Here is a 19,802-nt window from a genome sequence, read left to right on the forward strand (position 1 = left end):
AGCCTAATATGCTAATTAGACCGGACAGCCGAACAACCTTCCAGACGTCCTTCCAGATGACCTTCTGGACGAAGCCGGGGCTGTGAGGACAGAGCCCCTTGCAAGAATTCGTGCACCAGGCCTCTAGCATACGTGTGTGTGTGTGTGTGTGTGTGTGTGTGTGTGTGTGTGTACATATACATATACTAGAGGCCCGATGCACGAAGATTCGTACAAGAATGGGCCATCCCTCCCCTGGCTGCTGGCACCACCTTCGCTCTGGCCGGAGCCACCTTCCACCTTCCCACACTGCACAGAGGCCCGGAGCGGCTGGGGCAGTGCATCCCACCCCACCCCCGGCCGCTGGGCACCTGTGTATGCAAATTAACCCGCCATCTTTGTTGGGTTAATTTGCATACTCACTCCTGATTGACTGGTGGGCATCGCGAAGGTACGGTCAATTTGCATCTTACTCTTTTACTAGAGGCCCGGTGCATGAAATTCATGCACGGGGGGGGGGTGTGTCCCTCAGCCCAGCCTGCACCCTCTCCAATCTGGGACCCCTTGAGGGGCAGGATCTTTGACGACAATCCAGGACTGCTGGCTCCCAACTGCTCGCCTGCCTGCCTTCCTGATTGCCCCTAACCGCTTCTGCCTGCCAGTCTGATCGCCCCCTAACCACTCCCCTGCCAGCCTGATTGATGTCTAACTGCTCCCCTGCCAGCCTGTTTTCCCCTAACTGCCCTCCCCTGCAGGCCTGGTCACCCCTAACTGCCCTTCCCTGCAGGCCTGGTCACCCCCAACTGCTCTACCCTGCAGGCCTGGTCCCCCCCAACTGCCCTCCCCTGCAGGCCTGGTTCCCCCCAACTGCCCTCCCCTGCAGGCCTGGGTACCCCCAACTTCCCTCCCCTGCAGGCCTGGGTCACCCCCAACTGCCCTCCCCTGCAGGCTTGGTCACCCCTAACTGCCCTCCCCTGCAGGCCTGGTCACCCCTAACTGCCCTCCCCTGCAGCCCTGGTCCCCCCCAACTGCTCTCCCCTGCAGGCCTGGGTCCCTCCCAACTGCCTTTCCCTGCAGGCCTGGTCGCCCCCAACTTCCCTCCTCTGCCAGCTTGGTCACCCCTAACTGCCCTCTCCTGCAGGCCTGGTCCCTCCCAACTGCCCTCCCCTGCTGGCCTGATCTCCCACAACTGCCCTCCCTTGCAGGCCTGGTCCCTCCCAACTGCCCTCCCTTGCTGGCCATCTTGTGGTGGCCCTCTTGTGTCCACATGGGGGCAGGATCTTTGACCACATGGGGGCAGCTATCTTGTGTGTTGGAGTGATGGTCAATCTGCATATTACTCTTTTATTAGATAGGATTAGTGTAGATACATCATACAATTAGTGCTGAGTTAAGAAACACTGTCCATTAGCCACACGTACGTTTTATATTTCTCAGAGGATAGTTTTATTTGTATTTTTAAAAGAAAAGGTAAAGTCGCACTTTCATACCAATAACACATCAGCAGGTGTGAAAAGTTTCATTCAAGTAAACTCACCGGCGAGGGAACCAGGACCATGTTACCAGCGGCTGCCCGTCGGAAGAGAATTCCAAGAATGGACATGAAAAACGCTAAAGTGAACGTGCTGAACCAGGGCCACCCTGGCCAGACGTCAATCCACCAGACCCTCCGCACGTGGCTACGGTTTTCCCGCCACAGACAGCGTGGGAAGCTGGCTCCCCAACATGGCGGGGACCACAGGGAAGGCAGCGGGGACCCCCTCTGATCGTATCTACCCCCTTTACACGTCTTTCGCTTCCAAAAAGCACGAATAGGGGGTTAATGGCCAAAGGGCAATGTCCACCTTCATCACGTGACCACGTCCTAACTCATCCACGGGCCCTTATTCGTGGAACATACGCTGAGTGGCCAGATGATGATGATCTCTGAACGCATAATAATCTGGCCATTCAGTGTGTGTGTGTGTATATATATATATATATATATATATATATATATATATACATATATATATATATATTAGAGGCCCGGTGCATGAATTCGTGCATGGGTGGGGTCCGGCCAGCCTGGCCAGGGGGAGGGGACGTGGGCGGTGGGCCGGCCTGCCTGCCGGTCGAACTCCTGGTCGAGGGGACCATGTGCATATTAGCCTTCTATTCTATAGGACAGACACCGAGTGGCCATATTATTATGTGTTCAGAGGTCATCATCATCTGGCCACTCCGTGTCTATATATATATATTAGAGGCCCGATGCATGAATTCGTGCATGGGTGGGGTCCAGCCAGCCTGGCCAGGGGGAGGGGACATGGGCGGTTGGCCGGCCTGCCTGCTGGTCGAACTCCTGGTCGAGGGGACCATGTGCATATGAGCTTTTTATTCTATAGGATGGACACGGAGTGGCCCGATGATGATGCGTTCAGAGATCATCCTCGTCTGGCCACTCCGTGTAGCTTGTCCATCCGTTGGGAATGTCTCTAGCAGCGAACCAGAACTCCCAGGTAAAGCATCCCAAACAAACAGAAGGTGTTTTAATTTCTTTTCTATAACGAGATATCTCCATGTGAACATGGGATGTCTTGGGTTCAGTGGCCCCGTAAAAAACAACAAAAAAAACACGCCAAAAAACACAAAAAACAAACCGTTGGAGGTCGAGCGCATGCCTGCCCTATGTGGACACGCTAAGCAAACATGCTACGTCCAGAGGGTCGGCGGACACAGGAGGCGTGTCAGCGTGTGCTAACCAGCAGGTGGAATTCCTAAGGCTCAATCGTAACATGGCTTTCCCACTCAGCTTGCAAACCCACCGAAGGGCCCCCTGGCTGCTGTCAGCCGCCGCTGGTTGCCAAGGCAACACCAGTGAGTGACGGAGCACCGAATGGACATGAACATGTACATGCATAGGTGCACACGAAGGCACACATACGTACGTGTTCACATTTCACAGGTGCCAGACAGGGGGCAGGAAGAAATAAAAATAAGTAAAACTTATTTGTCTTGGGAATGGATGGCACGTGCCCAGGAACGGATACACACACACACGTATTCCCACACCAGCATGTACACGGATGGATGCGTGTACATTCCATGTACATGGTAAGTACATGACTGTTCAGATGCAAGCGTTCCCATGTTAATCACGTGACGGTGTGGGTCGGTTCTGATCTCTGCTCTGGGCTGCCTTTGTTTTGAACCTGTCCATCGACAAGTTACGGTTGGCTAACGTTTGTTTTCTATTTTATATACTTTTTAAATATATTTTTATTGATTTCAGAGAGGAAGGGAGAGGGAGAGAGAGAGGGAAACATCCATGATGAGAGAGAATCATAGATCGGCTGCCTCCTGCACGCCCCCCACTGGGGATGGAGCCCGCAACCCGGGCCTGTGCCCTTGACCGGGAATCGAACCTTGACCTCCTGGTTCATAGGTCAACGCTCACCCACTGAGCCACGCCTGCTGGATGACATGTTCATATTTTAAAAAAATTATATGTTTATTGATTTCAGAGAGGAAGGGAGAGAGAGAGAGAGAGAAAAACGTCCATGAGGAGAGAGAATCATGGATTGGCTGCCTCCTGCACACCCCACACTGGGGATCGAGCCTGCAACCCGGGCCTGTGCCCTGACCCCGAATCGAACCCTGACCTCCTGGTTCCTAGGTGGATGCTCAACCGCCGAGCCATGCTGGCGGGGATGGTTGGCCAGCACTGAGGGAAGGGGCGGCAGTCCTGAGGCTGCAGGAGTGTCCCCGGGGCAGGTCGGGGATGCCCCTGCTGATGCTGGCGGCTGGCTCGCAGCGTGGGGGCCGGGCCAGGGCAGCATCAGGCGAAGGGCGGCAGACCGAAGAGCTGGGGCTGGAAGTCCTGCAGGGAGGCCAGCACCACCGTGGCCTTTGCCGTCAGCTCCGGGCGCAGGTTTCCATCCGGGACCATCACCACCTGCATCCCGGCCGCCAGGGCCGCCTCCACCCCGTTGGGGGCGTCTTCGAAGACCAGGCACTGCAGGTGGGAGAGAGGGTTGAGACGGGGGTGCACAGCGGACGGACGTGCAGATGGGGACAGAGGGAGAGGTTGTGCCTCAAGGACCTTGGAGGGGAGAGCAGGCTGCTCCCACAGGGGACAGACGCCCATGGTCCCTTATGGGAGGTGGGGGAGGGGCAGGTGAGGGCTATGCTTTAAGGGGGGCTTTATGGGAAGTGGGGGAGGGGCAGGTGAGGGCTATGCTTTAAGGGGGGCTTTATGGGAAGTGGGGGAGGGGCAGGTGAGGGCTATGCTTTAAGGGGGGCTTTATGGGAAGTGGGGGAGGGGCAGGTGAGGGCTATGCTTTAAGGGGGGCTTTATGGGAAGTGGGGGAGGGGCAGGTGAGGGCTATGCTTTAAGGGGGGGCTTTATGGGAAGTGGGGGAGGGGCAGGTGAGGGCTATGCTTTAAGGGGGGCTTTATGGGAAGTGGGGGAGGGGCAGGTGAGGGCTATGCTTTAAGGGGGGCTTTATGGGAGGTGGGGGAGGGGCAGGGGAGGGCTATGCTTTAAGGGGGGCTTTATGGGAAGTGGGGGAGGGGCAGGTGAGGGCTATGCTTTAAGGGGGGCTTTATGGGAAGTGGGGGAGGGGCAGGTGAGGGCTATGCTTTAAGGGGGCTTTATGGGAAGTGGGGGGAGGGGCAGGTGAGGGCCATGCTTTAAGGGGGGCTTTATGGGAAGTGGGGGAGGGGCAGGTGAGGGCTATGCTTTAAGGGGGCTTTATGGGAGGTGGGGGAGGGGCAGGTGAGGGCTATGCTTTAAGGGGGGCTTTATGGGAAGTGGGGGAGGGGCAGGTGAGGGCTATGCTTTAAGGGGGGCTTTATGGGAAGTGGGGGGAGGGGCAGGTGAGGGCTATGCTTTAAGGGGGCTTTATGGGAAGTGGGGGGAGGGGCAGGTGAGGGCTATGCTTTAAGGGGGCTTTATGGGAGGTGGGGGAGGGGCAGGTGAGGGCTATGCTTTAAGGGGGCTTTATGGGAAGTGGGGGGAGGGGCAGGTGAGGGCTATGCTTTAAGGGGGCTTTATGGGAAGTGGGGGAGGGGCAGGTGAGGGCTATGCTTTAAGGGGGGCTTTATGGGAAGTGGGGGAGGGGCAGGTGAGGGCTATGCTTTAAGGGGGCTTTATGGGAAGTGGGGGAGGGGCAAGTGAGGGCTATGCTTTAAGGGGGCTTTATGGGAGGTGGGGGAGGGGCAGGTGAGGGCTATGCTTTAAGGGGGGCTTTATGGGAAGTGGGGGAGGGGCAGGTGAGGGCTATGCTTTAAGGGGGGCTTTATGGGAAGTGGGGGAGGGGCAGGTGAGGGCTATGCTTTAAGGGGGGCTTTATGGGAAGTGGGGGAGGGGCAGGTGAGGGCTATGCTTTAAGGGGGCTTTATGGGAAGTGGGGGGAGGGGCAGGTGAGGGCTATGCTTTAAGGGGGCTTTATGGGAGGTGGGGGAGGGGCAGGTGAGGGCTATGCTTTAAGGGGGCTTTATGGGGAATGGGGGAGGGGCAGGTGAGGGCTATGCTTTAAGGGGGGGCTTTATGGGAAGTGGGGGAGGGGCAGGTGAGGGCTATGCTTTAAGGGGGGCTTTATGGGAGGTGGGGGAGGGGCAGGTGAGGGCTATGCTTTAAGGGGGGCTTTATGGGAAGTGGGGGGAGGGGCAGGTGAGGGCTATGCTCTAAGGGGGGCTTTATGGGAAGTGGGGGAGGGGCAGGTGAGGGCTATGCTTTAAGGGGGCTTTATGGGAGGTGGGGGAGGGGCAGGTGAGGGCTATGCTTTAAGGGGGGCTTTATGGGAAGTGGGGGAGGGGCAGGTGAGGGCTATGCTTTAAGGGGGGCTTTATGGGAGGTGGGGGAGGGGCAGGTGAGGGCTATGCTTTAAGGGGGGCTTTATGGGAAGTGGGGGGAGGGGCAGGTGAGGGCTATGCTCTAAGGGGGGCTTTATGGGAAGTGGGGGAGGGGCAGGTGAGGGCTATGCTTTAAGGGGGGCTTTATGGGAGGTGGGGGAGGGGCAGGTGAACCCCAGCCGCCCGCTCACCCCAACAGGATGAATCAGACACAGGACCCCCTCCAACCCGCTTCTGGCTTTTGCCCCTCCCTCATGCGCACCCCTCCCCCCACCCCACGCACCTGCTCCGCGGGGGCCGGAGGCGAGAACCGCAGGGCGCAGGCGAGGAAGATGTCGGGGTCCGGCTTGCCCGTCCGCACGGCGGGGTCGTCGCCCAGCACCACGTGGTCGAAGAGGCCGAAGAAGTCCCGGTGGCCCTGGGTCTTCATCTGGAAGGACGCCGACCCCGAGCTGGTGGCCACGGCCATGGGCACCCGGTGCTGGCGCAGGTGGCGGACCAGGCGCTCCACCCCTGGGGGGGGGACGGGCTCCGTGAGGACCAGGAAGGACCAGGGAGGAGGAGGGAGGAGGAGGGACAGGATCAGGGAGGAGGAGGGACAGGCTCAGGGAGGAGGAGGGGCAGGCTCAGGGAGGAGGAGGGAGGAGGGGGGACAGGCTCAGGGAGGAGGAGGGACAGGCTCAGGGAGGAGGAGGGAGGAGGGGGGACAGGCTCAGGGAGGAGGAGGGACAGGCTCAGGGAGGAGGAGGGACAGGCTCAGGGAGGAGGAGGGACAGGGAGGAGGAGGGACAGGCTCAGGTAGGAGGAGGGACAGGATCAGGGAGGAGGAGGGACAGGCTCAGGGAGGAGGAGGGACAGGCTCAGGGAGGAGGGACAGGCTCAGGGAGGGCCAGGGAGGAGGAGGGACAGGCTCAGGGAGGAGGAGGGACAGGCTCAGGGAGGAGGAGGGACAGGGAGGAGGAGGGACAGGCTCAGGGAGGAGGGACAGGCTCAGGGAGGAGGAGGGACAGGCTCAGGGAGGAGGAGGGACAGGCTCAGGGAGGAGGGAGGACAGGCTCAGGGAGGAGGGAGGACAGGGAGGAGGAGGGACAGGCTCAGGGAGGAGGGGGGACAGGCTCAGGGAGGAGGGAGGACAGGGAGGAGGAGGGACAGGCTCAGGGAGGAGGAGGGACAGGGAGGAGGAGGGAGGACAGGGAGGAGGAGGGACAGGCTCAGGGAGGAGGGAGGACAGGCTCAGGGAGGAGGGAGGACAGGCTCAGGGAGGAGGAGGGAGGAGGGACAGGCTCAGGGAGGGCCAGGGAGGGCCAGGGAGGAGGGAGGACAGGCTCAGGGAGGAGGGAGGACCAGGGAGGAGGGACAGGCTCAGGGAGGAGGGAGGACAGGCTCAGGGAGGAGGGAGGACAGGCTCAGGGAGGAGGAGGGACAGGCTCAGGGAGGAGGAGGAGGGAGGAGGGACAGGCTCAGGGAGGGCCAGGGAGGGCCAGGGAGGAGGGAGGACAGGCTCAGGGAGGAGGGAGGACCAGGGAGGAGGAGGGACAGGCTCAGGGAGGAGGGAGGACAGGCTCAGGGAGGAGGAGGGACAGGCTCAGGGAGGAGGAGGGAGGAGGGACAGGCTCAGGGAGGGCCAGGGAGGGCCAGGGAGGAGGAGGGACAGGCTCAGGGAGGAGGAGGGACAGGCTCAGGGAGGGCCAGGGAGGAGGAGGGACAGGCTCAGGGAGGAGGAGGGACAGGCTCAGGGAAGAGGAGGGATAGGCTCAGGGAGGAGGGAGGACAGGCTCAGGGAGGAGGGAGGACAGGCTCAGGGAGGAGGGAGGACAGGCTCAGGGAGGAGGAGGGACAGGCTCAGGGAGGAGGGAGGACAGGCTCAGGGAGGAGGAGGGACAGGCTCAGGGAGGAGGAGGGAGAAGGAGGGACAGGCTCAGGGAGGAGGGGGTACAGGCTCAGGGAGGAGGGGGGACCAGGAAGGAGGAGGGACAGGCTCAGGGAGGAGGGACAGGCTCAGGGAGGACCAGGGAGGAGTGGGGACAGGCTCAGGGAGGAGGAGGGACAGGCTCAGGGAGGGCCAGGTGCTGGTTGGCTGAGCCTGTCCGGCAGAAACGTGTCCCCCGGTCCTGGGGCGGTGCTGGCCCACAGGGGCCCCGAGACCAGTTTGTCCTGGAGGCTGACTGACTACACAAGGCTTGTGCTCTGGGTCCGGGAAGCCCTGTGCCACAGAAGCCCTGGCCCTGCGGGGAGGGAGGTCGGGACACGCTGCCCAGACGAGGGGAGAGGAGCCGCAGCAGCTGCGAATAAGGACCGAGAATGCAAGCCACCTGCTCCCGCAGCACATCCACAGCAGGGGGAGGGAGGGCCCCACGCTGTGGGCTGCGAGGTGGGCTCACGGGGGTGCAGGGGGCCGTGACGAGGGCCTGGTTATGGGAAGCGTCAAGGGCACCAGGAGGCCCCAGCCTCACCCAGGCCGCCTGGGGCAGCAGTCAGTGACGTCCAGCTGCTCCTGGGCGCCAGGGCTCTCCTGAAAGAGGGTGTCGCCCCCATAACCACCCCGGCTTTACCGCTGCGGCAGGAGGCCCCTGCGTCCTCCACGGCCACAGCCAAGGCTGCGGCCATTGTCCCCGGGGGGCGCCCTCCCGGGAGACGCTGGGGCAGGGGTGGGAGCGTCCGGCCCGCGGGCTGTAGGAGGGCCAACCAGGAAATGACGGGGTCTGGCCCGGCCGAGGCCTGAGCTCATGAGATGTCTCACCCTATACGTAGGGCAGGCGAACGTGTAAGTGCACGATGGTGTAGGGCCCGCGAATGACGCTCTAAATATCCCCCCGGCCCTCGGCAGCAGAAGGTCCCCACCCCCGTCTACAGGACGGGTGGCCCTCAACTCTAGCCAGGACACCAAGGCAGGCCTTAGAGATAACGTCACACCGGGTATCGGCCGGGGACAAAGTCCCGAGTGTCCAGTGTGCGTTCAGGAATCCCTATGCCTGCAGAAGAGCAGACACACACACCGAGTGGCCAGATGAGGATGATCTCTGAACGCATAATCATCTGGCCACTCTGTGTCCATCCTATAGAATAAAAGGCTCATATGCAAATGGTCCCCTCGACCAGGAGTTCGACCAGCAGGCAGGCCGGCCAACCGCCCATGTCCCCTCCCCCTGGTCAGGCTGGCCGGACCCCACCCATGCACGAATTCATATATATATATATATATATATATATATATATATATACACACACACACACACACACACACACACACACACACACACACACTGAATGGCCTGATTATTATGCGTTCAGAGATCATCATCTGGCCACTCAGTGTACAGCCAGATGCCAGGAGAGAAATGTGGCCACGTAGAAATGTAGAAATAACCACTGCCAGAGGGGCCCCCAAATAGGATGTGGGGGCGTGGCCCTCCTGGGTCAGTCGCCAGGGAAACAGCATCCGATGGTGATGCAGGGAGTGGCCCTCCTGGCCAATCCCCAGGGAGGCAGCGTGGAGAGAGCGTTGGTGGGTACCCCTCGGTCCTAAAGGGGACCCCTTCTTCGGGCCCCACCCTCTAGACCTCATCCAACTCTGATCCCTCTCGGACTGTCCCACGTCCCTTTGTGGCGTCGTCCTTTTCCCACGCCTTACACCCCAGGGTGCTGCTTCAAGTCCGATTATTTGTGAGTGTCCAAGTACCTCTCAGTCAAGGGCGTCCGTCTGAATTCCGATGTGATCAGGGTACACAGGGTGTATGATTTCCGTCCTTTTAAAGCGTGTTAGAACTGCTTCCTGCCTGAAGGAGTCCGCGTTGTGTCTTGTTGACGGTCCCACGTGTGCGTGAGGATCATTTGTATTCGGCTGTGGACCGGTACGTCAATTCAGATCAGTTGCCTATGTCTGCAAGAAACCTACCTTAAATATAAACGCTGAGGTTGAAAAATAAGAGGATTTGAGCGCTAGCCGGTGTGGCTCAGTGGATAGATCATCGGCCTGCAGACTGAAGGGTCCTGGGTTCAATTCCGGCCACGGGTCCATTCCGAGTAGGGGGCGTGCAGGAGGCAGCCGATCCATGATTCTCTCTCATCATGGATGTTTCTATCTCTCTCTCCCTCTCCCGTCCTCTCTGATGTGAATAAAAATATATGCAGGAGGCAGCCGATCCATGATTCTCTCTCGTCATGGATGTTTCTATCTCTCTCTCCCTCTCCTGTCCTCTCTGATATGAATAAAAATATATGCAGGAGGCAGCCGATCCATGATTCTCTCTCGTCATGGATGTTTCTATCTCTCTCTCTCTCCCGTCCTCTCTGATGTGAATAAAAATATATGCAGGAGGCAGCCGATCCATGATTCTCTCTCGTCATGGATGTTTCTATCTCTCTCTCCCTCTACCTTCCTCTCTGATAAGAATAAAAATATGTTTAAAACATAAATAAGAGGGTTGCGAATTCTACGTGAGCTAACTACTACTTGAAGGACAGGCAGGGTAGCCTATTAAAGAGAGACGAGGGGGCCTCAGGACAGTGAATGACTATCATCAGACAGAACATTTCATAACGACAAGTGGCCAATCCAACAAGACACAGCAGTGTAAACACGCGTGAGTCACGCCACAGAGGGTCCAAACACACAGACACGGATTTCACATTCCTCTATGGTCGTGATCAGAGCAAGGAAACAGAAAATAGGTAAGGACAGAGCCGACTTCGAAAACACCTTCAGGCAACTGATCGGAATCGACGTCTGTACAACGACGTAGACGTACCGGACCGCAGCCGAATACAAATGATCCTCACGCACACGTGGGACCTTCAACAAGACACAATGCGGAATCCTTCAGGCGGGAAGCAGTTCTAACACGTTTTAGAAGGACGGAAATCATACAGCCTGTGTACCCTGATTACAACGGAATTCAGACGGATGCCCGTGACCCAGAGGTATTTGGAAATGCACAAATAATCAGGTTGTAAACCACACACTTGGGTGGAAGGCGTGGGATAAAGATGCAGCCACAGAGGGGCCTTGGACATTTCCGGAGGGATCAGAGTTGGAGGAGGTCAACAGGGTGGGGCCCCTACCAGGAGATCAGTGCCCTGGGAGAGGTGGACCCACCAGAGCTGTCTCTATCCTGGGTCCCTCGGTGACTGCATCACCATCGGGGCTGTTTCCCTGGTGACTGGTGCCCGTGAGAGAGGAGGACCCACCAGCTCTCCCCTGTGAGGACATGGCGCGAACGGCCATCTGAGTGGCGGGAAGAGGCTCCCGCAGAACCAGGCCGTGGACGTCCAGCTGCAGAACTGTGTCTGGTTTAAGCCCCGTCGGTGGTTCTTGGACGGCCGGCCCAGCAGACACTCAAGCAAGTGAGAGCGTCAGCTCACCTGGGCCCCGAAGTCCCGAAGGTGTTGGACACGGTCGGCCTCCCCCCGCCCCGCCCCCCATTAAACTGCGCCGGGGAAGAGGGCTCCCCCACTTCCACCCTCAGATGCTCACACCAGGGGACCCACAGCAAAAGGCTCCTCTCCACGTCACGTTCACACCCCATTGCCTGACCGTGACGCCCCCCAGCCAATGGAGCACCCCCAGGTGGGTTTGTGGGGTGCAGAGCGTCTGAGTCCTCCTCCCCAGAATTCAAGTCCACAGGAACCTCAGAGGGTGACTTCGCTTGGAAATAAGGTCCCCAATCAGAAGGGGAAGCAGCCCCGGATGATGATGTAGGCGTGTCCAACACTGTCCAGGCCCATCCGCCCTGAGAGTGTAGGGTCAGTTGAGGATCCGTCGATGAGGCCTTCTCGGGTTACAGGGTGTGCCTAAGCCCCACCACCACTCCTGCCCATATAAGGAAGGACAAGGAGACCTGGAAAGGAGGCCGCGTGGCGACAGAGGCAGAGAAGGGAGGGACGCAGCCATGAGCCAAGGCCATCTGGCGCCCCAGACGCTGGCAGAGGCAGGAAGGACATCCCCTCGCCGGCTTGGGGCACAGCGGGGAGCGTGAAGGAGTGGAAGCTGGTTCCTAAAGGGATCTGTCCGTGCTGGCCCTGGGGCCACTGGTGTTGAGTGTCCTAAGGGACGTCTGTCCCCGATAAGCCTGCTCCAGGGCCTCCTGGGTAAACGGGGTGAGGGCCAGGGACCTCAGAAGGCGGACGGTCCCTTCATCTGATTGTCTCTGCATCCTCCACGCCCCTGGTCACTGCAGATCTGACGTGTCTGGCTCAGAATAAACAGAAATAACACCCTGGTCCCTGCCCGGGGTGATTTCCGTCACAATTTAAAAGACGGCTGCTTTCAGAAAGTTAGGAGACCCGTGGGCGACCTCAATGGACATTGCACCCTGAGTCACGGGGGAAGTGGCCACAGGACACAGGGGTTAAAAGTCCTTCCTGCCTGGACATGCAAGGAGACAGGTCCTGAGCAATCAGCTGCTAATGGCGGGGGGAGGGGTGATTCAAGCGGTGGTCAGCCCTACATGCTCACGGGGGACGGGGCCAGGACAGGAACACGCCTGCATCACAATGAGGGGCCGTTTCCCTGGTGATTGGCTCAGGAGGGACACATCCCCGCATGACAATCAGGGACGGTTCCCCTGGTGATTGGCTAAGGGACACGCCCCCGCATGACAATCAGGGGCTGTGCCCCTGGTGATTGGCTCAGGAGGGTCATGCCCTTGAATGACAACCAGAGGCTGTTCCCCTGGTGATTGGCTCAGGAGGGACACGCCCCCGCATGACAATCAGAGGCCGTTTCCCTGGTGATTGGCTCAGGAGGGACACGCCTCCGCATGACAATCAGGGGCTGTTCCCCTGGTGATTGGCTCAGGAGGGACACGCCTCCGCATGACAATCAGGGGCTGTTCCCCTGGTGATTGGCTCAGGAGGGACACGCCCCCGCAGGACAATCAGGGGCTATTTCCCCTGGTGATTGGCTCAGGAGGGTCACGCCCCCACATGACAATCAGAGGCCGTTTCCCCGGTGATTGGAGACACACCCTTGGCAATTGGCCCAGGAGACACACCCTTGGTGACTGGCCAAGGCAGACACAGCCCTGGCGACCGGCTCAGGAGGGCCCCGCCCCTGCCTCGTAATCTGGCACAATTCCCCGGGCAATGGGCCACCCATGTCTCCTAGTTAATTTCCTAAATGCCTGCAAGGGCCACAGCTCTCGCCTCCAAAGCACAGAAAAATGAATGGTGTGGGGTTAATAACACACCCTCTCTACGGACGACAGCCTTCCTTGCGAATGAGGTCAAGGTGACCTCCACCACTGGACATCCCCGACCAGACGGTGCCTTCAGAAAGGCAGTGAGTGAAGGTCAAGGGTGACGTTCCGTTCCCATCCCCCGCTCAACGCTGGGGACCAAGCAGGGGGCGCAAAATGAACACCTGGATCTGGGCCAGGACGGAGGCGGCCTTCTCTGTGGCACCCAGGCCCCTTCTTCATGCCCTTGGCGTCTCCCCCTGTTTCGCCCCCCCCCCCCTCGGTTACGAGTGTGGGGTGCGGAAATGACCTCACGCTTTCAAAGACAGACTCTGGATCCCCTGAAAGGTGCCTCCTCTCGTCTGTAAGACTCGGGAAAGTTTAAGTAAGTCCACCCACAGAATTATAGTGGCAACAAGCAAGATGCGTCCCATGAAGAGATTTAAACAGGCCCCCCCCCCCGCCCCCTTTAAGCTCCTCGTGTGGGAGGAGCGAGAACACAGGGAAATGAGCTGGTCATCCGGTGAGCGTGCAGGGCCACACCCTCTGTGAGATCATCTTCTGGGACTGCCTAGGATCGGCACCTTTCTGCACTGACACGCAATGAGGGCAGTGCATGGATGGGGGCCCCAGGTAGGTTTCATAGTGGAGACCTGCTAGCATTCCACCCAAACCACCCGACGGGCGGGACGAGGCCTCCGTGTTCGGGCAACGGCAGTGGGACATGACATCTATACCAATAAAAGGGTAATATGCTAATTAGACCAGACATCTTCCAGACGTCCTTCTGGACAAAGCCACGGTGGTGGGGGCCGAGGCAGAGGCAGTTAGGGGCGATAACGCCGGCAGGGGAGAGCAGTTAAGGGTGATCAGGCCAGCAGGGGAGGGCAGTTAGGGGCGATCAGGCTGGCAGGGGAGGGCAGTTAGAGGCGATCAGGCCGGCTGGGGAGGACAGTTAGGGGGTGATCAGGCTGGCAGGGGAGGGCAGTTAGGGGGTGATCAGGCCGGCAGGCAGAGGTGGTTAGGGGCAATGAGGCTGGCAGGGAAGGGCAGTTAGGGGGCGAACAGGCCAGCAGTGGAGGGCAGTTAGGGGGTGATCAGGCCAGCAGGGGAAGGCAGTTAGGGGGCGATCAGGCTGGCAGGCAGAGGTGGCTAGGGGCTATCAGACAGGCAGGCAGGTGAGCGGTTAGGAGCCAGCGGTCCCGGATTGCGAGAGGGATGTCCTGGATTGGAGAGGGTGCAGGCTGGGCTGAGGGACCCCTCCCATGCACGAATTTCATGCACCGGGCCTCTAATATATATGTACACACTGAGTGGCCAGATATGATGATCTCTGAGTGCATAATCATCTGGCCATTCAGTGTAGATCCTATAGAATAAAAGGCTAATATGCAAATTGTCCCCTCGACCAGGAGTTCGACCAGCAGGCAGGCCGGCCAACCGCCCACGTCCCCTCCCCCTGGCCAGTCTGGCCGGACCCCACCCATGCATGAATTTCATGCACCAGGCCTCTAGTATCTCAATATGTATCGTAGGCTACTGGACGAAAATTCTCGAGGGAAACCCCTTGGACGTCTTGGGGGGGATGAGAAAGAGAAAGCACGTTTGCACGTGGGATATGTTCTGGGCGTGTGGTAGGCTGAGCGAGGAGGCTCCGGCCACCGAGGAACTCGTGGATAAATCCTTAGACGGGCTAAGATTAAAAAGGGAGACCACGCAAACAACTGAACCCGGGACAGGGCCATATAGCCCCACAATCCCACCTCCGGGTGTAAACTCAGAAGAACGGCGAGCAGCGCCTCAGAGAGAGGGCCACCCTCCAGGCTCACAGCAGCATCAGTCACGACAGCCCCGACTTGGAGACAGCTCTGCGTCGATCCGCAGGCGAATGGACAGAGAAAGCGGGTCTGTCTGCACCGTGGGCTGCTATTCAGCCTTAGAGAGAGAGGGAATTCTCACACCTGCTCCCAGACGGGGGAGGAATGAAGCTGGAGGACACTGAGCTAGGGGACATAAGCCTCCCAACACTCCACGATCCCACGTCTGTGAGGCACCGAGACTTGTCAGATAGCGCATGTGTTTTATAGACACGGAGTGGCCGGATGAGGATGATCTCTGAACACATAATCACCTGGCCACTCTGTGTACGTCCTATAGAATAAAAGGCTAATATGCAAATGGTCCCCTCGACCAGGAGTTCGACCAGCAGGCAGGCTGGCCAACCGCCCATGTCCCCTCCCCCTGGCCAGGCTGGCCAGACCCCATCCATGCACAAATTCATGCACCGGGCCTCTAATATATATATGTATATATATATGTATATATATATATATATATATATATATACACACATACATACACACTGAGTGGCCAGCTGAGGATGATCTCTGAATGTATAATAATCTGGCCACTCAGTGTATATCCTATAAAGGCTAATATGCACATGGTCCCCTCGACCAGGAGTTTGACCAGCAGGCAGGCCGGCCAACCGCCCATGTCGCCTCCCCCTGGCCAGGCTGGCCGGACCCCATCCATGCACAAATTCATGCACCGGGCCTCTAACATATATATGTGTGTGTGTATATATATATATATATACACATATACATATACACACACACTGAGTGGTCAGATTGATGACCTCTGAACGCATAATCACCTAGCCACTCCGTGTCTATCCTATAGAATAAAAGGCTAATGGGCAAATGGTCCCCTCGACCAGGAGTTCGACCAGCAGGCAGGCCGGCCAACCGCCCATGTCCCCTACCTTGGCCAGGCTGGCTGGACCCCACCCATGCACGAATTCATGCACTGAGCCTCAAATATATATACACTGAGTGTCCAGATTATTATGCGTTCAGAGATCATCATAATCTGGCCACTCAATGTAAATATACAGATACATATGTATACACACACACACATATACACATATATGACAACCCATGACTCAGATGTGACTGCGACTCATCGCCATGCAATTTGCAATCCACAATGACTGCTCTGACTGCACATTTTTTCTCCCCCCGCCGCCCCAGAAATGCCAGAGACGGAGTTTGCACCTTATCTGCTGCAAGAATCTCAATTAGCATTCCACTCTGAAGCATTCTCTGGCCTTGTAATCTAGAACGTTCCTGACCCTCTCCCTTTTAGCAGGAAACACGGGGCAGCTCTGATCGACCGTCAGCTAACAAGCCCCAGGGGACAGCCGTCGGCGTTCCTTTCCGGGAGAAACAAGTAGCGAGAGGGATGGGGGCACGCAGGAGGCTCGTGACGCTGGCATTCCGCCTCTCCCTTTTAAATAATTAAGCTTCCTGTAACCTTTAATAATTCAGCTTCTCTGGGGAGACCCAGCTGCTTGTTGATCATGCATGTGCTCCGCCCGGCCGGCACGGCCCAGTGGTTGAGCGTTGACCTATGAACCGGGAGGTCACGGTGCGATTCGGTTGCAAGCTGGATGCCCAGTCGGGGGCGTGCGGGAGACAGCCGATCCGTGGTTCTCTCTCACCATGGAGGTCTCTCTCTCGCCCTCTCCCTTCCTCTCTGAAATCAATAAAAACATATTTTTTTAAAAAAAGAAAATAAATTTTGCTCAAGTTTGAATTATTGCCGAAACATTAATACTGTCCTTGATTCTGAAAAGAAAAAGCCAGATCCTTTTCTTGATACGTATTAAAGTCACAACTTGAAGCAATTCTGCCCTGAAGGTCATCTTTACATAACGGAACGCAAACAAAATTCAAATGTTTTTGGACCTCAGGACTCGGTGAAGGAAATGTGTATTACTTTTTAAACAAATATATTTGTATTGATTTCAGAGAGGAAGGAAGAGGGAGAGACAGAGAGACACATGAATGATGAGAGAGAATCATGGATTGGCTGCCTCCTGCACGCCCCCCACTGGGGATGGAGCCCACAACCCGGGCATGTGTCCTTGACGGGGAATTGAACCGTGACCTCCTGGTTCCTAGGTCGACGCTCAACCACTGAGCCACGCAGTTCAGGCAGCGATGTATATAGTACTTGAAGACGTCCTTCAAACAAGATTGAACCATCATCCTATATAATAAAAGCCCATTATGTTAAGTGTCCGACAGTCCGTTCAACCCGTCGCTGTGATGCGCACTGACCACCAGGGGGCAGACACTCCGACCGGTAGGCTATCTTGCTGCTGGGGTCCGGCCGGCCGATTGGGACTGGGCAAGACGGGCCGGACACGCCCTGGAGCCCTCCGCAGTCCCTCCCCGGCCCCGATCGTGCACCGGTGGGGTCCCTCGGCCTGGCCTCTCGCCATCCAGGACCCCTCGGGGGACGTCCGCAGGCCAGGCCGGGGGACCCCCACCGGGGCACGAACCCACGCGCCGGGCCTCTAGTCACACATCAGAACCTGTGTCCCGGGACCCGGCTTCGGAAACCGGAAGAGCCCTGGAGGGCGACGGCGGGGGCGGCGCACCTGGCATGAGGGCCGCGGTGGGGAACAGCTCCCTCAGCTTGGCCTGGCTCTCGTCCACCAGCTCCTCCTTGGTCGTGGGCAGCTGCAGCGTGTCGACGATGATCTGTGCCGCCTCCAGCGCCTTCTTGCCCATCACCAGGGACTTGATGTCCCAACTGTACTCCTTCCCGTAGCGGCCACAGATTTCCTCGAACACCACCGAGTACAGCCGTTCGGTGTCTGCGGAGACACGGGCGAGACGGAGATGGGAGATGGGGCCAGGGGAAGGGGCCACGTTCACGTGGAGTCTAGGGCGCGCCCTGGCCGGTGTGGCTACGCAGACTGAAGGGTCCCGGGTTTGATTCCGGTCAAGGGCATATGCTTGTGTTGTGGGATCGATCCCCAGTCGGGGGCGTGCAGGGGGAAGCCGATCCATGATTCTCTCTCCTCATGGATGTTCCTACCTGTCTCTCTGCCTCCCTCTCCCTTCCTCTCTGAAATCAATTAAAAAAAAAAAATATATATATATATATATATACACACACACACACACACTAGTGGCCCAGTGCACGAAATTCGTGCACATTAAAAGGAGGACCCAGAGTCAAGACCCCGCTCACCCACATGCACCTCAAAATCACGTGAGACCCAGACCCGGCTGCCCCCCCGCCCATTGGGCTAGATCCAGACCCGGCCAGTCCCACCCTTGTCAAGCCCTGCCGGGCAGGGGGCATAGCCTCAGGTCCCCTGGCCTGGCGCCAGGATGGGGGGCATGGCCTGAGGTCCCCCAGATGGGGCGAGGGGTGCACCTTGAGGTCCCCCATCAAGCCCTGCCGGTGGGGGGCGTTGCCTGAAGTCCCCTGTCAAGCCCCACTTGGTGGGGGGCACAGCCTGAGGTCCCCTTGCCTGGCGCTGGGGCAGGGGGAGCAGCCTGAGGTCCCCCAGCCCAGCACCAGGATAAGAAGCGCACCTTGAGGTCCCCCGTCAAGCCCCGACGGGCAGGGGATGTGGCCTCAGGTCCCCTGGCCTGGCGCCAGGGCGGGGGTCTCAGCCTGAGGTCCCCCGGCCTGGTGCCAAGGCAGGAGGCGCAGCCTGAGGTCCCCTGTCAAGCCCCAAGGGGGCAGGGGAGGGCGTAGCCTCAGGTCCCTGCTGATGGCTCGTTAAGGCTCCTTAAGGGAACTTGGCCTCAGCTGTGGGTGCAGCCATCTTTGTGATGGTGTGATGGTCAATTAGCATATTCCCTCTTTATTAGATAGGATATTTAAAACTAGGACCCAAACCAATCTGTAGTTGATCGCCACCCAACCCCGCACCATTAAAATATGACCCGCGTTTCAAATGACTGAGCACAGAGGATCTGGGACAGAAATTTATAGTTTGGAAACATCCCGTATGATCAACACAGCACATCACGCTGACTCGGATCGGACGTGAGAAACCTCACGAAACCAGGTATCCATCGTGGGCGTACAGAAATGACACGTGCACGGACCACGGCCAGTTCGGCGAAGGAACTGCACTGCGTGGCCAGATGGTGATGATCTCCGAACGCATAATCATCTGGCCACTCAGTGTGTGTGTGTGTGTATATATGTTAGGGGCCCGGTGCATGAATTCGTGCATGGGTGGGGTCCAGCCCGCCTGGCCAGGGGGAGGGGACATGGGCGGTTGGCCAGCCTGCCTGCTGGTTGAACTCCTGGTCGAGGGGACCATTTGCCTATTAGCCTTTTATTCTATAGGATCGACATGGAGTGGCCAGATGATGATGCGTTCAGAGGTCATCATCATCTGGCCACTCAGTGTGTATATATGTGTGTGCGTGTGCGTGTGTGTGTGTGTATATACATATATATATATATATGTATATACACACACACATATACATATATAGCCTTTTATTCTATAGGATCTACACGGAGTGGCCAGATTATTGTGCCGTTCAGAGATCATCATCATCTGGCCACTCAGTGTGTGTGTGTGTGTGTGTGTGTGTGTGTGTGTGTGTGTGTGTATATATATATATATATATATATATATACACACACACATATATAGCCTTTTATTCTATAGGATCTACACTGAGTGGCCAGATTATTGTGCGTTCAGAGATCTTCATCATCTGGACACTCCGTGTTTTCACTGGGGACGGCGAGAGGGACCGTCGTCGAGCCCAAAGCAGGCCTCACCAAGTAGGGCAACCAGCCAGCGACCAGCCCTAACAGGTTCGAGCCTGTCTGTTGGGAAGAGCACACCCAGACAGAGCCGGCCAGGAGAGTTCCAGGAAATGCAGCCCATTCATGCGACTGGCTTTCTCCACCCACTGCCAAGGCCATCAGCTCACCTGCACGGCCTGAGACCCAAGGCCTTCCCTCTTAGAC

At 57.9% G+C, this 19,802-nt stretch overlaps 1 protein-coding gene across 1 annotated transcript in view; it reads right to left on the reverse strand.

Annotated features, from left to right (window-relative positions):
- Positions 1 to 1,421: 1,421 nt before the first annotated feature.
- Positions 1,422 to 19,802, reverse strand: part of PUDP (pseudouridine 5'-phosphatase) — a 35,192-nt gene continuing 16,811 nt past the window's right edge. Inside the window, exons 2-4 of the mRNA XM_080653593.1 lie at positions 17,446 to 17,664; positions 6,101 to 6,330; positions 1,422 to 3,976 (exon numbers count right to left, since the gene is read on the reverse strand). Coding sequence (XP_080509719.1) covers positions 3,800 to 3,976; positions 6,101 to 6,330; positions 17,446 to 17,664 — 626 coding nt within the window. The 3' untranslated portion in view covers positions 1,422 to 3,799. The remainder of the gene's footprint in view (positions 3,977 to 6,100; positions 6,331 to 17,445; positions 17,665 to 19,802) is intronic.

Source organism: Plecotus auritus (genome assembly GCF_963455305.1).
Source record: "Plecotus auritus genome assembly, chromosome: X".
NCBI lineage: Eukaryota > Metazoa > Chordata > Mammalia > Chiroptera > Vespertilionidae > Plecotus > Plecotus auritus.